At 48.9% G+C, this 17,654-nt stretch overlaps 2 protein-coding genes and 1 pseudogene across 5 annotated transcripts in view; 2 read left to right on the forward strand and 1 right to left on the reverse strand.

Moving 5' to 3' along the window:
- The window catches only part of LOC119463692 (LIM domain-binding protein 2), a 293,348-nt gene that overhangs the window by 44,794 nt on the left and 230,900 nt on the right, over positions 1 to 17,654 (forward strand). The gene's annotated exons all lie outside the window — the stretch shown is intronic.
- LOC119440166 (uncharacterized) lies at positions 621 to 5,160 on the forward strand. The gene is made up of 3 exons (XM_049661574.1): positions 621 to 632; positions 2,661 to 3,912; positions 5,150 to 5,160. The coding sequence occupies exons 1-3, from the start codon at positions 621 to 623 to the stop codon at positions 5,158 to 5,160; spliced, it is 1,275 nt and encodes a 424-aa protein (XP_049517531.1).
- On the reverse strand, positions 14,614 to 16,775 carry LOC119440256 (rho-related GTP-binding protein RhoC-like; annotated as a pseudogene).

The following is a 17,654-nucleotide window of genomic DNA, read 5'->3' on the forward strand; positions in this document are numbered from 1 at the left end:
GGTTACATTGAACATCTTCAACGTCGTCTGCGTAACTGCTACCTTTGCAAGGTGTCACACTCATCTGTCATATTCAAAAAGAAACCGAACAATGTCTGTGCTCGCTCATTATTTGGGGATTTCTTTTTACTGCGACAGCAGTTAGTGCTCGAACCTGGGCTTGTATTGTCTGTGTTCAAATTTCGTACGCTTGCGACTACCGCTGTCGTTATCGTATTATTTTATTGTCCGCTCTATGGCGATGGTGATGCTGGGGCCGACAATAAAATAATACGATAACGACAGCGGTAGTCGCAAGCGTACGAAATTTCAAGAAAATTCAAGAACTTCAAGAAAACTTTGTCCACAACTTCCACTACTGGGATTCGAGCCCATGTCACTGCAGCAATATGTACTTGAGAGCCGGGCCCGCTAACCATGGCGCTATCGCGCAACAAAAGCGCAAGGAAATTAATGCAAGACTTTGCGGTACACACGAACTCCGAGAATGGTGGCGTCTGTGCGGGTTTTTTCTGACGCCAGCACAAGCATTGCTTTAGCCGGCGAGGATGACAAAATGGCGGTGTGTTGGCGCGCAATTCGTCGTCGTCATGTTCGTGGAAACAGCGTAAGAGGCGTACATGACAGTGATGGTGAGCGTCAGACATGGCACATACTCACTATATTGGATGCGCCAAGAATCAGGTGGTTGGTGGAAATCAGCGTCGAAGGCATCGAGACGTCACTACAACAACGACGTTGTAACGACAACGCCACATAGTTTTTTTTTTCTCTAAAGTATTAATTGACATGATTCACAGTTCCCAAGTACCCCATATAATGTTTTCGTTCAAATCTCGTGGTGGCATTCCTTCATTTCGCTCAGGACATCAGTTGTAGAAGCTTCATGTCAGAGATGAATAATTCCCGACCAGGAAATTCAAAACAACTCATAGAGCCTCAAAAGCATGTAGCCGTTAACACAGCAGCCGCCTGATCAACCTGAAACTAAACATTAATTAACAAGAACACTGAATTTCAAAAAAGAAGTCTCCCGTGCACCTGGCCTCCTATGCCCCATCGCACTTGCCAGCTGATGATGTCTTTTACCATGAAGTATTAGCGAAACCATCATTGTTTTCTTTAAATCCCTCAGCAATTTGGCCATTGCTTTCCTTACTGTTTTAGTTTTTATTAGTTATTACAGTTAGCACGACTTAAGTCGTAAGCTCGGTTTGAGCGGTGAATTAAATTTTATGCGTAAGTGTCAAATGATCCATTGAGCGAAATGCAGCTGCACTAACGTGAAACCTGGAGATCTGCGAAGCATGAATTGATGCACCGCTAATGGGCTCATACTACCTTAAGCAATGGCTCATAACCCTGTAAACGCGGCGTCCCCATTACGACGACCGAAGAGAAGTGAAATGCTACGCTGGTATGATGAGCGGCAACGCAGCCAGCTGTGGAAAACGACGACGATGACGAACGCGGGAGCAGTGGCACGAGCGCGTGCCGAGCGCGAGCACGAGCCGCTTGCTTTGGAAGACGACGACGAACGCGGGAGCGGTGGCACGAGCGCGTGCCGAGCTCGAGCCGCTTGCTTACCGTGACTACGACGACGACGGGAAACGCGGATAGCCCGGGCGCATCAGGTGCTTCGCACCTAAAATTGCGAATTGAAACGTCATAGTTACATTTCAAACTGAATGCCATGCTGCCGACACGCCAGGGATGTGGGTGCTTGGATGTTGTCCTGCTCAATGATGGTATGACTGTTTTACACAGCTTGTGGATTACTGTTACATAAAAATATGCAGTTGCGTAAAACACAATGAAAATGAAGTCACAAGTTCTTTATCGAAACAAGATTTTTATTTCTCTGATATCAAGTAATTTGTAATTATTTAAATATTACTGCCGATATCTCAATTTGTTTCCAACTTATTACTTTAAGTTATAACATACTTTTTAGACTGCCCCCCCCCCCCCCCCCTCGTCTCTCTCGAACCAACAACTCTATAACCTCTAGTTTCTTGGCCATTCTTCCGTAGTGGGTAATCGCAATTATTTGAGGAAAAAGTAGAAAAGAAATAACGATGTGGTTTTCACTGTGTGGGGAACGCCGCTGTCACAGTAAATGAGCTGACAGCCGAAGGCAGCATTGATCTTTTTTGCACATCTTACCACTTTGACCATTGAGACTTGGTTTTCATAATATTGCTTTCGCCTAATAACTTCATCGTTTGGTTATAAAAAACGCGTTTTAAGAACAGCGCCCGTTCTGTCAGTCCGTAACTTCTTTGTCTTCGTTCTGTCGCGTCACTGGAAGCAGCTATGAATCCACTCAAACTCAACAATCTTTCTGTCCTCTTAAAGCACCTCTCTTGGTCAAAATGAATCCGCAGCCCGCTCAGCGGCGTTTTTCATAGCCAAAGAGTTAACTTAGGATGCTAAGCTCAATTGCTAATTTAGTGTGAACCATATGTTTGCGAATTCATATAGAGGTTCTAAGAAGGTGTAAGAAGAAGAAGAAGCAGAAGAAGAACAACAGCACCGGGGAAAGACGTGTCTTCTTATCATCGTCAGCTAGAACACGTTTCCAGGAGCCTGTGCCTGCCACCTTCGGGAACTACGTCACCGTCATCGAGGTCGACGGTAAACCGGTCGCACTGGCGTAGCGGGACACAGCGGGGCAGGAGGACTACGACGGGTTGCGGTTCTACCCGGACACGGACGTCGTCTTGGTGTGCTTTAGCATCGACTCGCCCGACTCCCTGGAGAACATCCCAGAGACCGGGAGACCGGAGGTGCGCTACTTCTGCCCCAACGTGCCCATCATCTTTGCGGGGAACAAGAAGTGCCTTGGCAACGTCCCGCGGACTCTGTCGGAGCTTGCCAAGATGAAGCAGAAGGCGAGTCAGGAGGACTACGACCGGTTGCGGTCCTACCCGGACACGGACGTCGTCTTGGTGTGCTTTAGCATCGACTCGCCCGACTCCCTGGAGAACATCCCAGAGACCGGGAGACCGGAGGTGCGCTACTTCTGCCCCAACGTGCCCATCATCTTTGCGGAGAACAAGAAGTGCCTTGGCAACGTCCCGCGCACTCTGTCGGAGCTTGCCAAGATGAAGCAGAAGGCGAGTCAGGAGGACTACGACCGGTTGCGGTCCTACCCGGACACGGACGGGGTCTTGATGTGCTTTAGCATCGACTCGCCCGACTCCCTGGAGAATATCCCAGAGTCCGGGAGACCGCAGGTGCGCTACTTCTGCCCCAGCGTGCTCATCATCTTTGCGGGGAAGAAGTGCCTTGGGAACGTCCCGCGCACTCTGTCGGAGCTTGCCAAGATGAAGCAGAAGGCGAGTCAGGAGGACTACGACCGGTTGCGGTCCTACCCGGACACGGACGGGGTCTTGATGTGCTTTAGCATCGACTCGCCCGACTCCCTGGAGAACATCCCAGAGTCCGGTAGACCGGAGGTGCGCTACTTCTGCCCCAGCGTGCCCATCATCTTTGCGGGGAACAAGAAGTGCCTTGGCAACGTCCCGCGCACTCTGTCGGAGCTTGCCAAGATGAAGCAGAAGGCGAGTCAGGAGGACTACGACCGGTTGCGGTCCTACCCGGACACGGACGGGGTCTTGATGTGCTTTAGCATCGACTCGCCCGACTCCCTGGAGAACATCCCAGAGTCCGGTAGACCGGAGGTGCGCTACTTCTGCCCCAGCGTGCCCATCATCTTTGCGGGGAACAAGAAGTGCCTTGGCAATGTCCCGCGCACTCTGTCGGAGCTTGCCAAGATGAAGCAGAAGGCGAGTCAGGAGGACTACGAGCGGTTGCGGTCCTACCCGGACACGGACGTCGTCTTGGTGTGCTTTAGCATCGACTCGCCCGACTCTCCTGGAGAACATCCCAGAGACCGGGAGACCGGAGGTGCGCTACTTCTGCCCCAGCGTGCCCATCATCTTTGCGGGGAACAAGAAGTGCCTTGGCAACGTCCCGCGCACTCTGTCGGAGCTTGCCAAGATGAAGCAGAAGGCGAGTTAGGAGGACTACGACCGGTTGCGGTCCTACTCGGACACGGACGTGGTCTTGATGTGCTTCAGCATCGACTCGTCCGACTCCCTGTAGAACATGCCAATGTGCGGGAGGCCGGAGGTTCATCACTGGTGTCTCAGCGTGCCCGTCATCCTTGCGGAAAGAAGGGCCTTCGCAACGTTATTCGCAGCTCGCTATGCAAAAGCAGAAGCCCGTGGCACCTTAAGAAGTGCGAATCGGTGTGCCTCTTAGACACGGCGGATGCGCCATTGTTACTTGTCAGGAGCGCGTGTTCGTATGACGGATACGCTCAAGCGACCCATTATGGACACACAGAGTGTATTATGTAATACAGATCGAGATTTAAAAAAGTACGGTACAGTTCACCTAAACGAAATGTATTTTCACCACAATCTAATTGCACAAATATCGTTATATTATCATTTGACAGATGACGACCCACTCCAAAATGATTGACAATAAATGGAAATTTCCGAAGATACTGCGGTTGTGCATCAGAGCACTACTTAACCAGGTTCATGTCCTATACAGACTGGAAATTTGTTTTACCCCGAAAGGGGGCTTCGCGAGTTCGAATATAGCCAGTGGGCTCTTGGCTTTTGCATAAAGCTACGGCGCTCGTATTTTAGCATTCTGGCAATCTTTTTCGTAATTTAGCGACCCATCCATGTTTTGCGGGCTTAGTTTTATTAGTTGGTGCAAAGTTCGCGGCCACGTTTGTTTTCAGGAAGTGCCCTATAAGCTTCTACTTTAAATTTCCGTAACGTTTAATAGCAACGCTTTGATTCATATTTGACAAATCACTATTACATTCGTTACTTTATTTTAGTTCTTTGTTTTTTTCTCTTTTGTTCTTTTTTTTCCCCCGCTTCACGACCTTTTCTTAACTTTGACTATTTGTCTTGCACCTTGCCTCCTCAAATTAGGCGCTCTGCAACAGATTAAAACGTATTGCTGGGAAAAGCGAACAGTTTGATATTTTAAAGTCTGCCTGCAAACGCAAGGCGAAACTCATTCGTTTCCACGGGCTCCCTCGTTCTCGATTAATATTCCTACATCTTTCGAGCTTTCGGTTCCTTGGTTCCTCTGATCCCCTTTCAAATTCTGACAGGTTCCCCGTAGCCCTTGGTTTGTTTTCGCCTCTTTTTCAGCGTGCCAGGTTCTTGGAGCAGGTACATAACTCAGACCATGCCGCACGCAAGCTTGCAAGATCTTTTTTTTTTATTTTTTATTATGTAACGAAACACGGTCTGTATAACGAACTCCATCAGTGCACTCACTCCGCCTGTCCCTGCTTCCCCAGGGAACACCATCTAGCGGTAACGGTGTTCGCTCTCGGGTTTTATTCTTTGTTGTTCTTTGTTCTTTTTCTTTTTCTGCTGCTTTTTTCTTTGTAAAAAGGAGAGGAGAGTGTGCGCGGAAAAAAGAAATGACTCGGAACTCTTGAGCAGCAGTCCCTGCGAAAGAGGAGGGCCCGCGAAGCGTATTGATCGGACCTTTCCTTTTCCCCTACGTAAATCCCTTCTGCCTCCCTCTGGACTTTCTTCTTTTTTTATTCCCCCTCGCTCTGGCGGCGGCTGGCGCGGGTTTTGTGCAGCCGCCTCTTGTACCGCAGCAGCCGTGGTGGCGAGGGGAAGGGCGGCGTTTGTCGCCCCGGCGGCGGGCCGCCCGCGTGCGGAGTCCCACTGCAATCCCCCCCGGCCGCTGCCAGCCCAACGGCCTGTGTCTCGCTCGCGAGCCCAGCAGAGCCCGCAGCACACTGGCTCGCACTTCTCGAGCGGCAGCAGCAGCAGCTATCTCGGCGGGCCACTTTGCGCGGCGGGCCGCCGCTTGCTATTGATCTGTTTCCAGGCCGCGCCGTTTCGCGCCGCCAGACGCGCGTGGCCGCATAAACAAGCGCGCTTCTTTTTTCGCGCGCGGTTGGCTGCGCCGTCGGCGACCCCCACTTAGCCCCCCACCCACGGCACCCTGGGTTTCCCCCGTCGTGCCCCTCTTCGGCCCCCGAGGGAGGAGGGGCTGGCCGGCCGGACCCGGGGCGCTCGTCATCGTTTCGGTCCTCGCGCGCCCAAGACAGCCGCCGGGACGGTAGCGTGTGCGCCGCGGGTCGTTGGGTGCCGCGTCTCTCACCCTAGCGTGTCGTAAATTGGGCCGCTCCTTGTCGCTGACAATGATCCACCCCCTTCCCCCCTTGCACTGTCCTTTCCGACGATGTGGCAATGTTTCTCGAGGAAGCACCGGATGCTCCCTTCGCATGATGCCACGCGCAGGCTGCACTATATGTCTGCCTGCGCGGTGGTTTGCCCCGAGTTTGTGGTTGGTTTGGTTTGCCACTGGCTTGCCATTGTAATTCGACGTAATGTCGAATTCCAATGGCAGAGTCGGAGTGGGCGACCGACTCCGCGAGCGGGCACGTCGCTACGGCCTAGAGCTACGCTTCCAAATCGGCAATTGGAACACCAACCCTGCCGCCAGAGCAAGGAGGCGCTCGTGCGTACCATGCTAGCCGATATACAGCTACCCAGCGTCCCTTGCGTGCCGGTTCGTCTGCGTCTCCGCCCGCCAGCGGCGGCTTCTCTGTGATACATATAGTGTATCGCGCACTATATAGGGATCTAGAGACAGGCGACAACAGAAACCCCAATCAGTAATGAAAGATTTACTTACTAAAAGGCAGGGTACAAGCAACGCTTACAAAAAGCATACAGAAAATAAAAATGAAACTTTTACAAAATTGCTGACTTCCGCGTTGCAGCTTGGCACATATGGCTGTCGGCGTCTGTGAAGCAAAGGAGACACTCTTGAAGATAACACGCAGAGGGACAATTGAAGCTATGACGTACTAAAATCCTAATGAAATGCATAAGAGGACGGAGCAAGCGGATATACCCAGAGGTAAACGGGAGACCAAGCTAATGGGATACATATGGTGACGGTACCTTTGGGCTGCTTGTGCACAGTGTCGAGTGCCGTGATTCTAGAAAGGTACAGGACACTGTCGAACTCCAACGTCGGTACGATGCGAAACCATCCTCTCTCTATCAGAAAGCACGGCTGGCACGGCGCGGACACGGCTTTGCAGTATATAGAAGCGCACGGAGAGAGACGGCATACTCCGTAGTCGGAGCTATCCTTCCCAGTCGCTTGTCGCCACGGTTACGCCTCTGTAGTTATGCTATGGTTGGAATAGTTGTAGCCTACTAGCCCGCATCGCAAAAATCTTCGTTTTCACGACCCTTCTGAAGATGGATATAACACAACCGACACCAGCAGTTATAATCTTCTGATATCGTCAATGGTGAGCAGCGCCAGTCACGCCAATCGCGGTGAGTAATGTTTGGGTCTCGTATGTGGTACTGTCCGGACATCAGCGCGAGTAACTTGTATCATAGCCCGAGGATGCTATACTAGTACTTACAGTCCGCTTTCCTCAAACCACCATATCCTTACAAATCGCATGCAGCTGCTCAGCGAGTAGCAGCGAACGACGTCCTCGGCGTAGCCGACTACTTTCGGTCTCTTAATTGGCAGGAAGGCAAAACGTGATTTCGAAGGCTTGCTCGTAAGCGGTGCTTCAGCGTCGCGGTCAGATTCATCCCTACACTGTTCGAACTTGAACAGTCGCATTGAGAACTGTCGCTCTCAAGCAGCGCGAGCAAAAGTGCACGGCGCGATATAGCGGCGTCCATTGCATACTTTGATATAACATAAACAGAGGCCTAGAAGCATGCTGGGAAGAAACAGGAAACACTTCGGCTGAGAGTTCTGGTCCACTCCGCCGATTTTGGCAGATCAGTTTTGATTGCTCCACGAGTGCTCTCAATCTGCCATTGGAACACTCATCTGGTGCTACCGATCTGCCATTGGAATGGTCTTGCTCCAAAACGAGCAGAAAATGTTGCTCCGGAAGTGCTCCGAATCTGCCATTGGAATTCGCTATTACTCGTTCGAAAGCGGTTGATTCTGGTCATAATGCATAAGGCACTGCGCTTCGACCTGGTTACACACAAACGTGTCAGGCGAAGTTTTCCGGTCCCGGATAGTCGAGGTTGCATGTATGTGAGCTGAAAACCTTGATCTGCATTGGAATCTCTGTGATGTGCGTGTTGCTCTGCCGGAACGAAGGACAATGAACAGTGGTCTCTGAGAATCTTGTTGCATCAATCTGCACGTGGATATAAAATACATATATTGTAACACGCAGTTGAAAAAAATGTACTTATAAAAAATGTTTATTTTGGGTGAACTTGTGCCCGACAAGGAAGCAGTTAAACTAGAGTCTCGCTTCTAATTCCTGCCTTTCTTCAGGGGCCGTATATAACGTAAAGCTATTCCATTCTAATTTTATTCCAATCTCCTGATGTCAAACTTACGTAACCACCTTGCAAGCATCGGGCGGTGACCCGCAGCGTTGTTTGAACATATCTACCAAATGCTCTCCTCGTTTATAGGAGGTCACATTTGTTTGCTTTGAAAGCAAATAGCATTGCCCACCTTGACAGGTTTTTCTTATCTAATGGGCTGACAAGAGGCGAGGAGCGCGCAGAAGTGGGAAGGGTTTCGGTGGGTCCGAGCTAGCGCAGTGGAAGTCTAGATAACCGGATAAGGAAGGCGGTGCCGGCGTCGGCGATTGGACCGACCCTTGCTTAGTTTGCAGTGACCAGTTTAAAGTTGCGGTGGCGTGCAACCAGAAAGTTAAAAGTGCCGCTAAAACGGATCCTCATCGAAGAAGAGTTGGCAGAGCGATGTCGTATACGTGGCCGAAAAGGCTTGACAAGTTATACTGCCACGCAATTTTATTATTATTATTATTATTATTATTATTATTATTATTATTATTATTATTATTATTATTATTATTATACATAAATAAACACATTGTCGCTGGCAGCTCTGAGTATCCAGTGCCAGAGCGATCGGCACACAGCCATCTTTTATTTCTTTCGGAACGGGGCAGTCTCCGGCTAATCCGAAAAAAAAAAAGGGGGGGGGGGGGGGGCAGATTCACAAAGCTTTTCTTTCGTAAGTGCTATTTGTGATTGGCCGGCCGCCTTGGATAATAATATGTCTTGCATCCGGATTGGCTGAAATTCTTTCTTACGAACAATTCTAGCGCAAGAAGTTTTTGTGAATTCGGGCCCTGTTTTGCTTGGCATATTAATGCATATTTCGTGCATACAACGTCACTTTGACGTATGAGTTTTCGCGCTTTTGTGACGTCGCCTGACAGACAGGCGTAGTGGCTGCTGACCGAAACATTTTGACCATTAGCGGAGGACTAATGGCGAAAAAAAAAAAAAAGGCGAAGAATCGGAAATAATTATTTTTCTTTCGTTTGGCCCAGTGCATAATCTGTGTGCAGACGTCATATCAGATGGGGAGTTTTCGTGGTGTTCCTGACGTCGCATGACAGACCGGTGAAGTGGTGGTGACCCGAAACACGCTTGACTAATCGTGGACGGCTAGTGGCAGAAATGGAATGGAAACAAATTGGGATAGCTTTAGTTTGAAGCGCCCCAGGGCCTTAATTCACAAAGCTGTTCGGTCGTAAGGGCTCTCTGCCATTCGCCAGCCGGCTTCGCTAATGATATGTCCAGCATCAGGATCGGCTGAAAATTTTCTCTTACGAACAATTTTAGCGTAAGAAGGTTTTGTGAATTCGGGCCCTGTTTTTTTTTTCTTTTTTTTTTTTCGTGTGTCCTCGCTGATCGCACGATGCAATCGAACTGCTGCGATGGCACGTGCCGTGCGAGCACTTGTGTTCCCCGCATTGCTGTGGCGCTATTTGACGTTTGCGCCGTGAACAACTTAGGAGGGCGTAGGAACCGGCGCAAGGAAACATCACGGATGCAATCACCAGTATGGAATCTATCGGTATTACGCCTAACGTAGTACTTCACTCTCGTCTGAGGACAGTTGCATAGCGTGTCTAGAAAGTGCGGAGCGGGTGTTCTCCAAGATGGAGCTTCGAATGAAATCTGTCGGTCACATTCGACTTTTCTACGTTTTCAGTCTGCGACCCTAGATGCTTAATGAACATTTTCTTTCTTCTTTTTTTTTTCTCCCCCTTTTTCGCACCTCTGTAGATTTGCAGCCATGTCTTTAGAGATGCCGAAACCCCAAAGACGTCGAGATAGATGTTCTATATAGGAGTTGCACTCCCACGAGCGTTCGCAGACAATGGAGGGCAGAGCAGCTGCGCGTGCGTTCTTTAGGCTTGTGTGCGCCTCGCACAATGGGACGTAATTAATAAGGACGTCAGCGTAAGTTGCCCGCACTCTTGAACGATGGAAATGACGCAGAGTGGAGAAAAGAATGGACTTCCTGGTGGGTTTTTTTTTCTCTGCGAATTTGGATAATTACGTCGTTGTTTGTATGTGGCCGAGACGAGATGCTGCCATGGGTATACTTGAACGCAGTGTATTCGCCTTCTGCTGTTCCCTCTAACTCTGCAAACTCAGGGCCCCTGCACGCTGAACTACTTTTTTTTTTTATTGCGTTAGTTTGCCTACTTACTTCGAACTACTTACAACCCCGCTTCCCAATTGATCGCTTAGTACTTGCAAACTTCGACCAGCCCTTTCGACTGAGCGAAAGGCAGCTGTACTTCTGAGATGCTAAAGGCTGCAAATAACTTGCTAGTTTTCTTTTTTTTTTCCCCTTTAAGTTCGAACACTAAAAAAAAAAAAAAAAATAAAAAAAAAAAACAAGCCCACAAATGTTACTTCTATCACGTCACCACGGACTAATTATGTGCCGAGGCTGCCATTACGTGCAAGATAACCCAAAGCAATCAGTTAACAAGTAAACTAATTACATTAATTAACTTATTAGTTACAAACGTTGCGGCACATGCTTATATTGAAAGTTGAAGCAAATCGTCATAAACGTCTAGTTCCGTGTTTCAACATTTCAAAACGCCCAGTGCCGAAATAGTGGTTTCCAATTATTTGTTGAATTTAGACGATTACGCGCACAGCACTGCGATGCGCGGCTCGCACTGCAACCTCTTCACCCCCCCCTCCTGTGGCGTAGTAGGGTCGCGTAATATGTGTGGCTATGTCAAACATACCAAAAATAGAAACATGGCAGACTCCACTGTAGTTGACATCTACGTAATGCGAAGCATTGTATACAAGCATAAGCAGGCTTGCATGCGGTAAATTCTCAAGGGAGATGTTAAAGGCTGAAGGTAGAGTTATGCGTCCGTGGTGTATTGGTCACAATATCGGGCTTCTGTGCTAGAGCTCCTGTGTTCGAATCCAGCCGTCAAACAATTTTCTTACTGTTCATTTATTTATTCGCTTATATATATATCCGGTAGTTGAACAGGAACTTGTAGGCTGGGGACGAACGTACGAGTAAAACGATACTTTATTTCCTACGTTTCGGCCGGGGTCCGGTGTTCGTCATATATATATATATATATATATATATATATATTATATATATATATATATATATGGAACATCACGGCGACCAGGGGCACATACACAGTGGTGGCACATAATTGTAGACTATCGACTCGTCAGAAGGTCTAGATACACCGCGAGATACCGCTCAAAACATGGCGTGACTCGGAGAATTATACATCGCATTAAAAATAAACACCAACGCTAAGAAACATCAAGATAAACAAGAAGAAAAGAAGAGCATCAAGAAAAAATATCGGAGGAATAAAACATCACATAAATAAAGCGTTGCCCGCTGCAGTATACATGTAGATATGTAGGCGTATAGGCGTATGCGTATGTTACCAAACCATTGTATGTTATCAAACCATTGTCATCGTGCTGTAAAACGATCTTCCCGCTCTTCGCTCCCGGACGGCCGGTGAAACTCCGTGTCACGAAAGTGTGCCATATCAAATAACTGCACTAGAGCATCAAATAATGCACTAACGCATCTGGAAGGTGAATGAAGTTCGCTTGCATTCGTGCGCTATATATCCAAAATTCTCGACTCTTGTTTATTTCCGGGCCGAAATTTGGAATGCCTTTGTGCGCGCGGCGATGCTTCGTCGTCGGTGCGTCGTTTGCATTTGGAGGAGAAAAATAATAAACGTTCCTAGCTTACGAGCACATGGTTGGCATGGCATGGCAAGAACTTTATTTTGGTCCAGAGAAACTATGGCCCGAGGGCAAAAGACCCCAGGCTAAGTCGGTGGCTCCGCCCACGTAGGCACCGGTAGGCCAAAGGCTTTCCCGATGTCGTGAGCTCCCTGGACGGCCAGGAGTTGATCTTGGAGGACTTCACTGGATATGCGTCGACTCCAGTCCTCCTCACTGTTGAGGTCCGAAGCCGAAGTTCGGGTTGGGGCACAGCCAGAACATATGATCAAATATAGACACGGAGTGTGTCCACAACTTTTACATTTTGCGGGGAACTCCTGGTCAATTTTGTTAAGCACAAAAGGTGTGAGCTGTTCCTGATCTGATGCGCGGCATGTGAGATCTCGCACAGCAGAGTGAGCTTGCTCGTTAGGATTGCAGCCATTGGGGCTGACCGAGTGGCCCTGATGAGTCGGAAACCAGACTAGGTGTGAGCTATCCAGTTGCTGGTAATTATGAGTATTAACACTGTGTATAAGTAACTTGTGTGCTTCCATTGAGACGAAGCCGGCTGAGTAGTTCCTAATAGCTGTACGGGAATCGGAGAAAATCGTGGAGCTTCTCCTCATTGTAATTGCAAGTGCTATGCTTGCTTCTTCGGCGGCATGAATTGAGCTCGTTCTTAGTGACGCCGCGCTTATTAATTTACCGTTCTCATCGACCACGGCAATAGCGTAGCGGTTGCCCGATCCCTAACTAGTTCCATCGACAAAAAGAGCTGAGCTTTGTTGTTGGTGCAGTTTACCCAGAATGCATTTGGCCCTGGCGTCCCTTCTGGCCTTGTTGTAGACAGGATGATTATTTCTAGGTAAGGAGTCCACAAGTAATTGTGTTTCCACCTCCTTGGGTAGTTTGAACTTAGAGACGTCTCCTCCTCGAGGCAGAATTCCGGCTGATTTTTTTTTTTTTCTACTGCAGGCATAGTATTGAGGTTTTCGCGTCACCGGAACATCTTTCGAGCGGAGTCTAGGAAGCGCGATGATTAAAACCGCTGCCCGGATTGAAGCAGCTATCAAGTCGAAACCTGTTTCCGGTGCACTTCGCCGGCTTGAAAATGCAGACTGGCCGCCATACGCAAACCTTCCGCATGACTTTCCGTCTGCTGCTATCTTTTTGCTCTGTGCGTAGACGTGCATTTACGACGAAGTAATGAGACCACGGCCGAATGATCGTCGCTCACGTGACCACGTGCAGGTGATAAGCCTTTTTTCTTTTTACAAGGTTGTTCAACCAGCGATTCTTCTTTAACGTTTTCGTTATCGCTGAAGTCAAGGAAGTGTGTGCTGGCATATCGTCAAAATGGCCGCACTCTGGTCGTGTGCGTTGTACGCATGTCGAAAAAAAAAGTTGTTTTACACTGTAGATAATTATCCGAAATCAGCAGAGCCATTGTTCTCGGAGTGCGTTTAAAAGGAAACTGTGCCTCGCGCGTGGTTCCGATGCGGCCATGCACACCGGCCAGCCTCATTTCACTCCTAGCGTCAAGAGGGATGACCGCGATTAACCTCTCGCCTGCACTGGAAACGCCGGGGCTAATCTTTCTTAATCCTAATTTGGGGCTTCGAACGTTTCGAGTAGGTTGGCTTTGCTTAACGAAAGTCATTTGACACGTTGAGCGTATAGGCACAGGCGGGCCGACGTTGGCGGCTGCGAAGAGAACGAGTGCCTCATTTAGCAACGGAAGTAAGGCGTGCGACGCTTTTACCTCAAGTGATTGGCTGTTCTTTTCCTTTTATTTTGCGTTGGCTGCAGGCAGCGTAGTGTACCTGCAGACATTAGTCCTACACGCAGGAGACTCAAGGCAACATAAGCAAAACTTTAACGGCCCTCCGGACGTGTATCAGAGCATATCGGGTTTCGGACACGCTGGCAACGACGCTTGCACCGCGCCATTTATGCATGAAGCGATAAAATGTCGTGAAGCAGCCACGATACGAAAAAAAAAAGATAATTAAAGAACGAAATGAAATAATGATTATCTGAAACATAATATGGTTGCCTGTGCATTGCTTATCGATTTCCGCAAAGCATTTCACAGTGTGTACCATGCACTGTTTTTACGCAAACTTTCTTTGCTGTTGTATTCCGCGGCTGCTTCCTCCATCTAGATGCTCAAGGATTAAGGGACAGACGTCAATATGTTAGGACAGTTTGGAAGCGCCTGGAGTTCTCCATGGATCAATATTGTACCGATTTTTATTTAACATATATGTTAATGATCTTTCCGCCGTGCTGTCAAGCAATGGTTTTCAGTACGCCGACGACACCGTTCTTGTAGCCCGAGTGACCAACTGTTCAGATGCGATCGCTTTGATTTCAGTTGGGGCGTGCAGGGCTATGGATTGGTTGGCAGCTAATTAACCTCGTTATTGTAAACACATTAAAAAAACGCTGCTCATTTGCTTTCGTAATGCGTTAAAGGAAGTGCATACTTAGGCCACCGATTATTCTTGCACAAGTTGGGCTGTGCTGCTTCCGCTTGCAACCCCATTCTTTCTACACCCTCTGTCCAGTAACTTGGCGTAAGCTTCGATAGCGATCTCACTTGGAACCCGCATCTTGAATGCGTCTGCCGTAAACTTCGACCCTTGTCTTGTGTGCTCTACATAATCCGCTATTTCATGCCATTGTCCGTGCGCAAAGCGACTGCCAATACTCAGACAAAGTGTAGAAGTATTCAAGCTATTAGACTGGGAAAGCTTAGGTGTGAGGATCAACGGCGAATATCTCAGTAACCTTCGGTTTGCAGATGACATTGTCCTGTTCAGCAACAATGGGGACGAATTACAACAAATGATTGAGGGCCTTAACCGAGAAAGTATAGGAGTGGGGTTGAAGATTAATATGCAGAAGACAAAGGTAATGTTCAATAGCCTGGTAAGGGAACAAGAATTCAGAATCGCCAGTCAGCCTCTAGAGTCTGTAAAGCAGTACGTTTATCTAAGTCAGTTACTCACAGGGGACCCTGATTATGAGAAGGAAATTTACAGAAGAGTAAAAGTGGTTGAACGTGCCAAAATCACGGTCTGATTGTGAGGCACGCCTTAGTAGGCGACTGCGGATTAATTTTGATCACCTGAGGTTCTTTAACGCGCACCTAAATCAAACTAGACGAGCGTTCTTGCATTTCGCCCCCATCGAAGTGCACCCGCTCCGGCCGCGATGGAACCCGCGACTTTGAACTCAGCAGCGCAACGTCTTACTAAGCTACCGCGGCGGGTGGGCTCCTGTTGTCCGCTGACATTATGTACAGTGCTCTTCAGCAGCCATCGTCATTGCGAATAAGCCTTGTTACATTTTGTGAAGGTGCGATGTAGTGCACGGAGAGGTGGCGACCCCGCGCACAACAAAGTGACAAAGACACTGTAGCGAGATAAATTTCTCCAGCCCCCCTCTGGCTTCTTACCGGAGACGGGGGAAGAGGTTTATTCTAGAGAGCAGAATGCATTTCGTATTCGACGGCCTCCTGAGCTGCAGGCCAGCCAATAGCAGTCTCCAACACCTCGCGCATGCCGTCCTTGGTCTTGGCGGAGCACTCCAGGTGGCGACTTATAGGCATTGGTCTCCTCCACCATGGTGCGCCCTTCCTCAGGCGCCATCCGTTTCCGCTTCGTCTTGGCCGGCTGCGGTAGCGTGTGCTGGTCGTTGCATAGGTCCTTTTTGTTCCCCGCAAGTATGTTGGGCACGTTGGGGCAGAAGTGGCGCACCTGCGGCTTCCCCGACTCCGGGTTGTTCTCCAGGGAGTCGGGCGAGTCTATACTGAAGCACCTCAAGATGACGTCCGTGTCTGGGTACGACACGGCCCGCAACCAGTCGTAGTCCTCTTGGCACCTCTGCTTCGCTTGGCGAGCTACGACAGCGTGTACGGGTCATTCGGCCCCTGCGAGAATGACAGGCACGCTGGGGCACAAGTGGCGCACTTCCAGACTCCTCGACACCGGGTTGTTCTCCAGGGAGTCGAGCGAGTCGATGCTGGAGCACACGAGGATGAGGTGCGTGTCCGAGTACGACAGCGGCCTCAACCGGTCGTAGTCCTCCTGTCCGGCTGTGCCCCACAGTGCCAGCTGGGCTTGATTGCCGCCGACCTCTATGGCGGCGATGTAGTTCTCGAAGACGATAGGCACATGGACCTTTGGAGGCGGGCCAGTGCTGAAGACGATCAGAAGACCCGGCGTCTCCGATGACTGGCTTTTTTCCGATCGCCGCCATCTGTGGGATTTCTTCCGTGGGAGCCGAGATGCGCTGCTCCTCTGGGCGGTTTGCTTCTTCTTCTTCTTCTTCTTCTTCTTACAAACCTTTTTCAACCTTCTTGCAAATGGAATTGGCAAACCTGTGGTTCACACTGAACAATTGAGTTTAACGCCTTAGAGCAACCCCTCAGCTATGGAAAGCGCCGTAGTGCGGGCTGCGGATTAATTTTTACCAACTAAGAATTTTTAAAAGGACCAAAAGATGGACGAGTTAGAAAGAGGGGGGGGGGGGGGTGTTAACAGCTGTTCTTGAAAGCGCGACAAAACGAGGACGAAGAAGTTGTAGATTGACAGGACATGCCATTCAAATCTTGGCCAATCCCCCGCAGTGGGTATGCGCCATCAGATAAGGAATACCATACCATACCATACTGGACATGCTCTGTTCCCTTTTCTACCCACTGCCGCACGATTCATGGCCAATCCCCCGTTGTGCTAATACATATAGGCACCAAAGCAAACCAAATATCACAACAGATTTCTTAATTGATGTCAACACGCTTAAGTACAACCGAAACTGGCAAAAGCAATATTATCAACCATATGACAATGATTTAAGTGGTAACGTGCGCAAAAAAAGTGACAACGGCATAATGGCATACCACTAAAGAAGTTGCCCTATCAATCCGAATTAACGTATGCTGGAGCTTTTAAGATATCGCGTTTCTTTTGTTGAGAGCAATTGGTCCTAACAAAGGAAAATCTGGTTGCGCAAAAATACACGGGGTGTATGTGTCCTGGGGGCATGGTGTAGATTACGTGATTTCGCTGTCTTGTGGGGAATCTTATGTAGGTCCAAGTGGTCGCTGTGTGAACACGCGTCTGCAGGGACATCATGGTTCTCACACATCCTTATATTGTACGTTCCAATCAGGCCACACATTGTCGTCCACGCGGATGCACCTCCAATCTTTCAAAAAAAGCCCGACTTGTGACCAACTAACAAAGAAAGTGCTACATTAACAATCACATTAATAGAACCACATTGACGGACAGATGCGCCAGCCGGCCATCAATAGCTCTTTCGAGAAAATAAATGCAATACCTTGAAAGTTGCACGCGTAGATTAATTCAGTATATCCCAACTTTGGCGTGATGTGCCAGTATGCCGGTCACGCTTATTTTTGGGGAGGAAGGGGGGCACGATTTTTCTGTTTTATAATTGTCACTGGCTTTTAGTAATATTGCTTATGCCAGTTCCCCTTTTATTTGCGCTTGAAACATCAGTTGCGAGAGCAGCGCATGTTGGCTGGTTTGC

This window comes from Dermacentor silvarum, chromosome 1 (genome assembly GCF_013339745.2).
Source record: "Dermacentor silvarum isolate Dsil-2018 chromosome 1, BIME_Dsil_1.4, whole genome shotgun sequence".
Taxonomy (NCBI): domain Eukaryota; kingdom Metazoa; phylum Arthropoda; class Arachnida; order Ixodida; family Ixodidae; genus Dermacentor; species Dermacentor silvarum.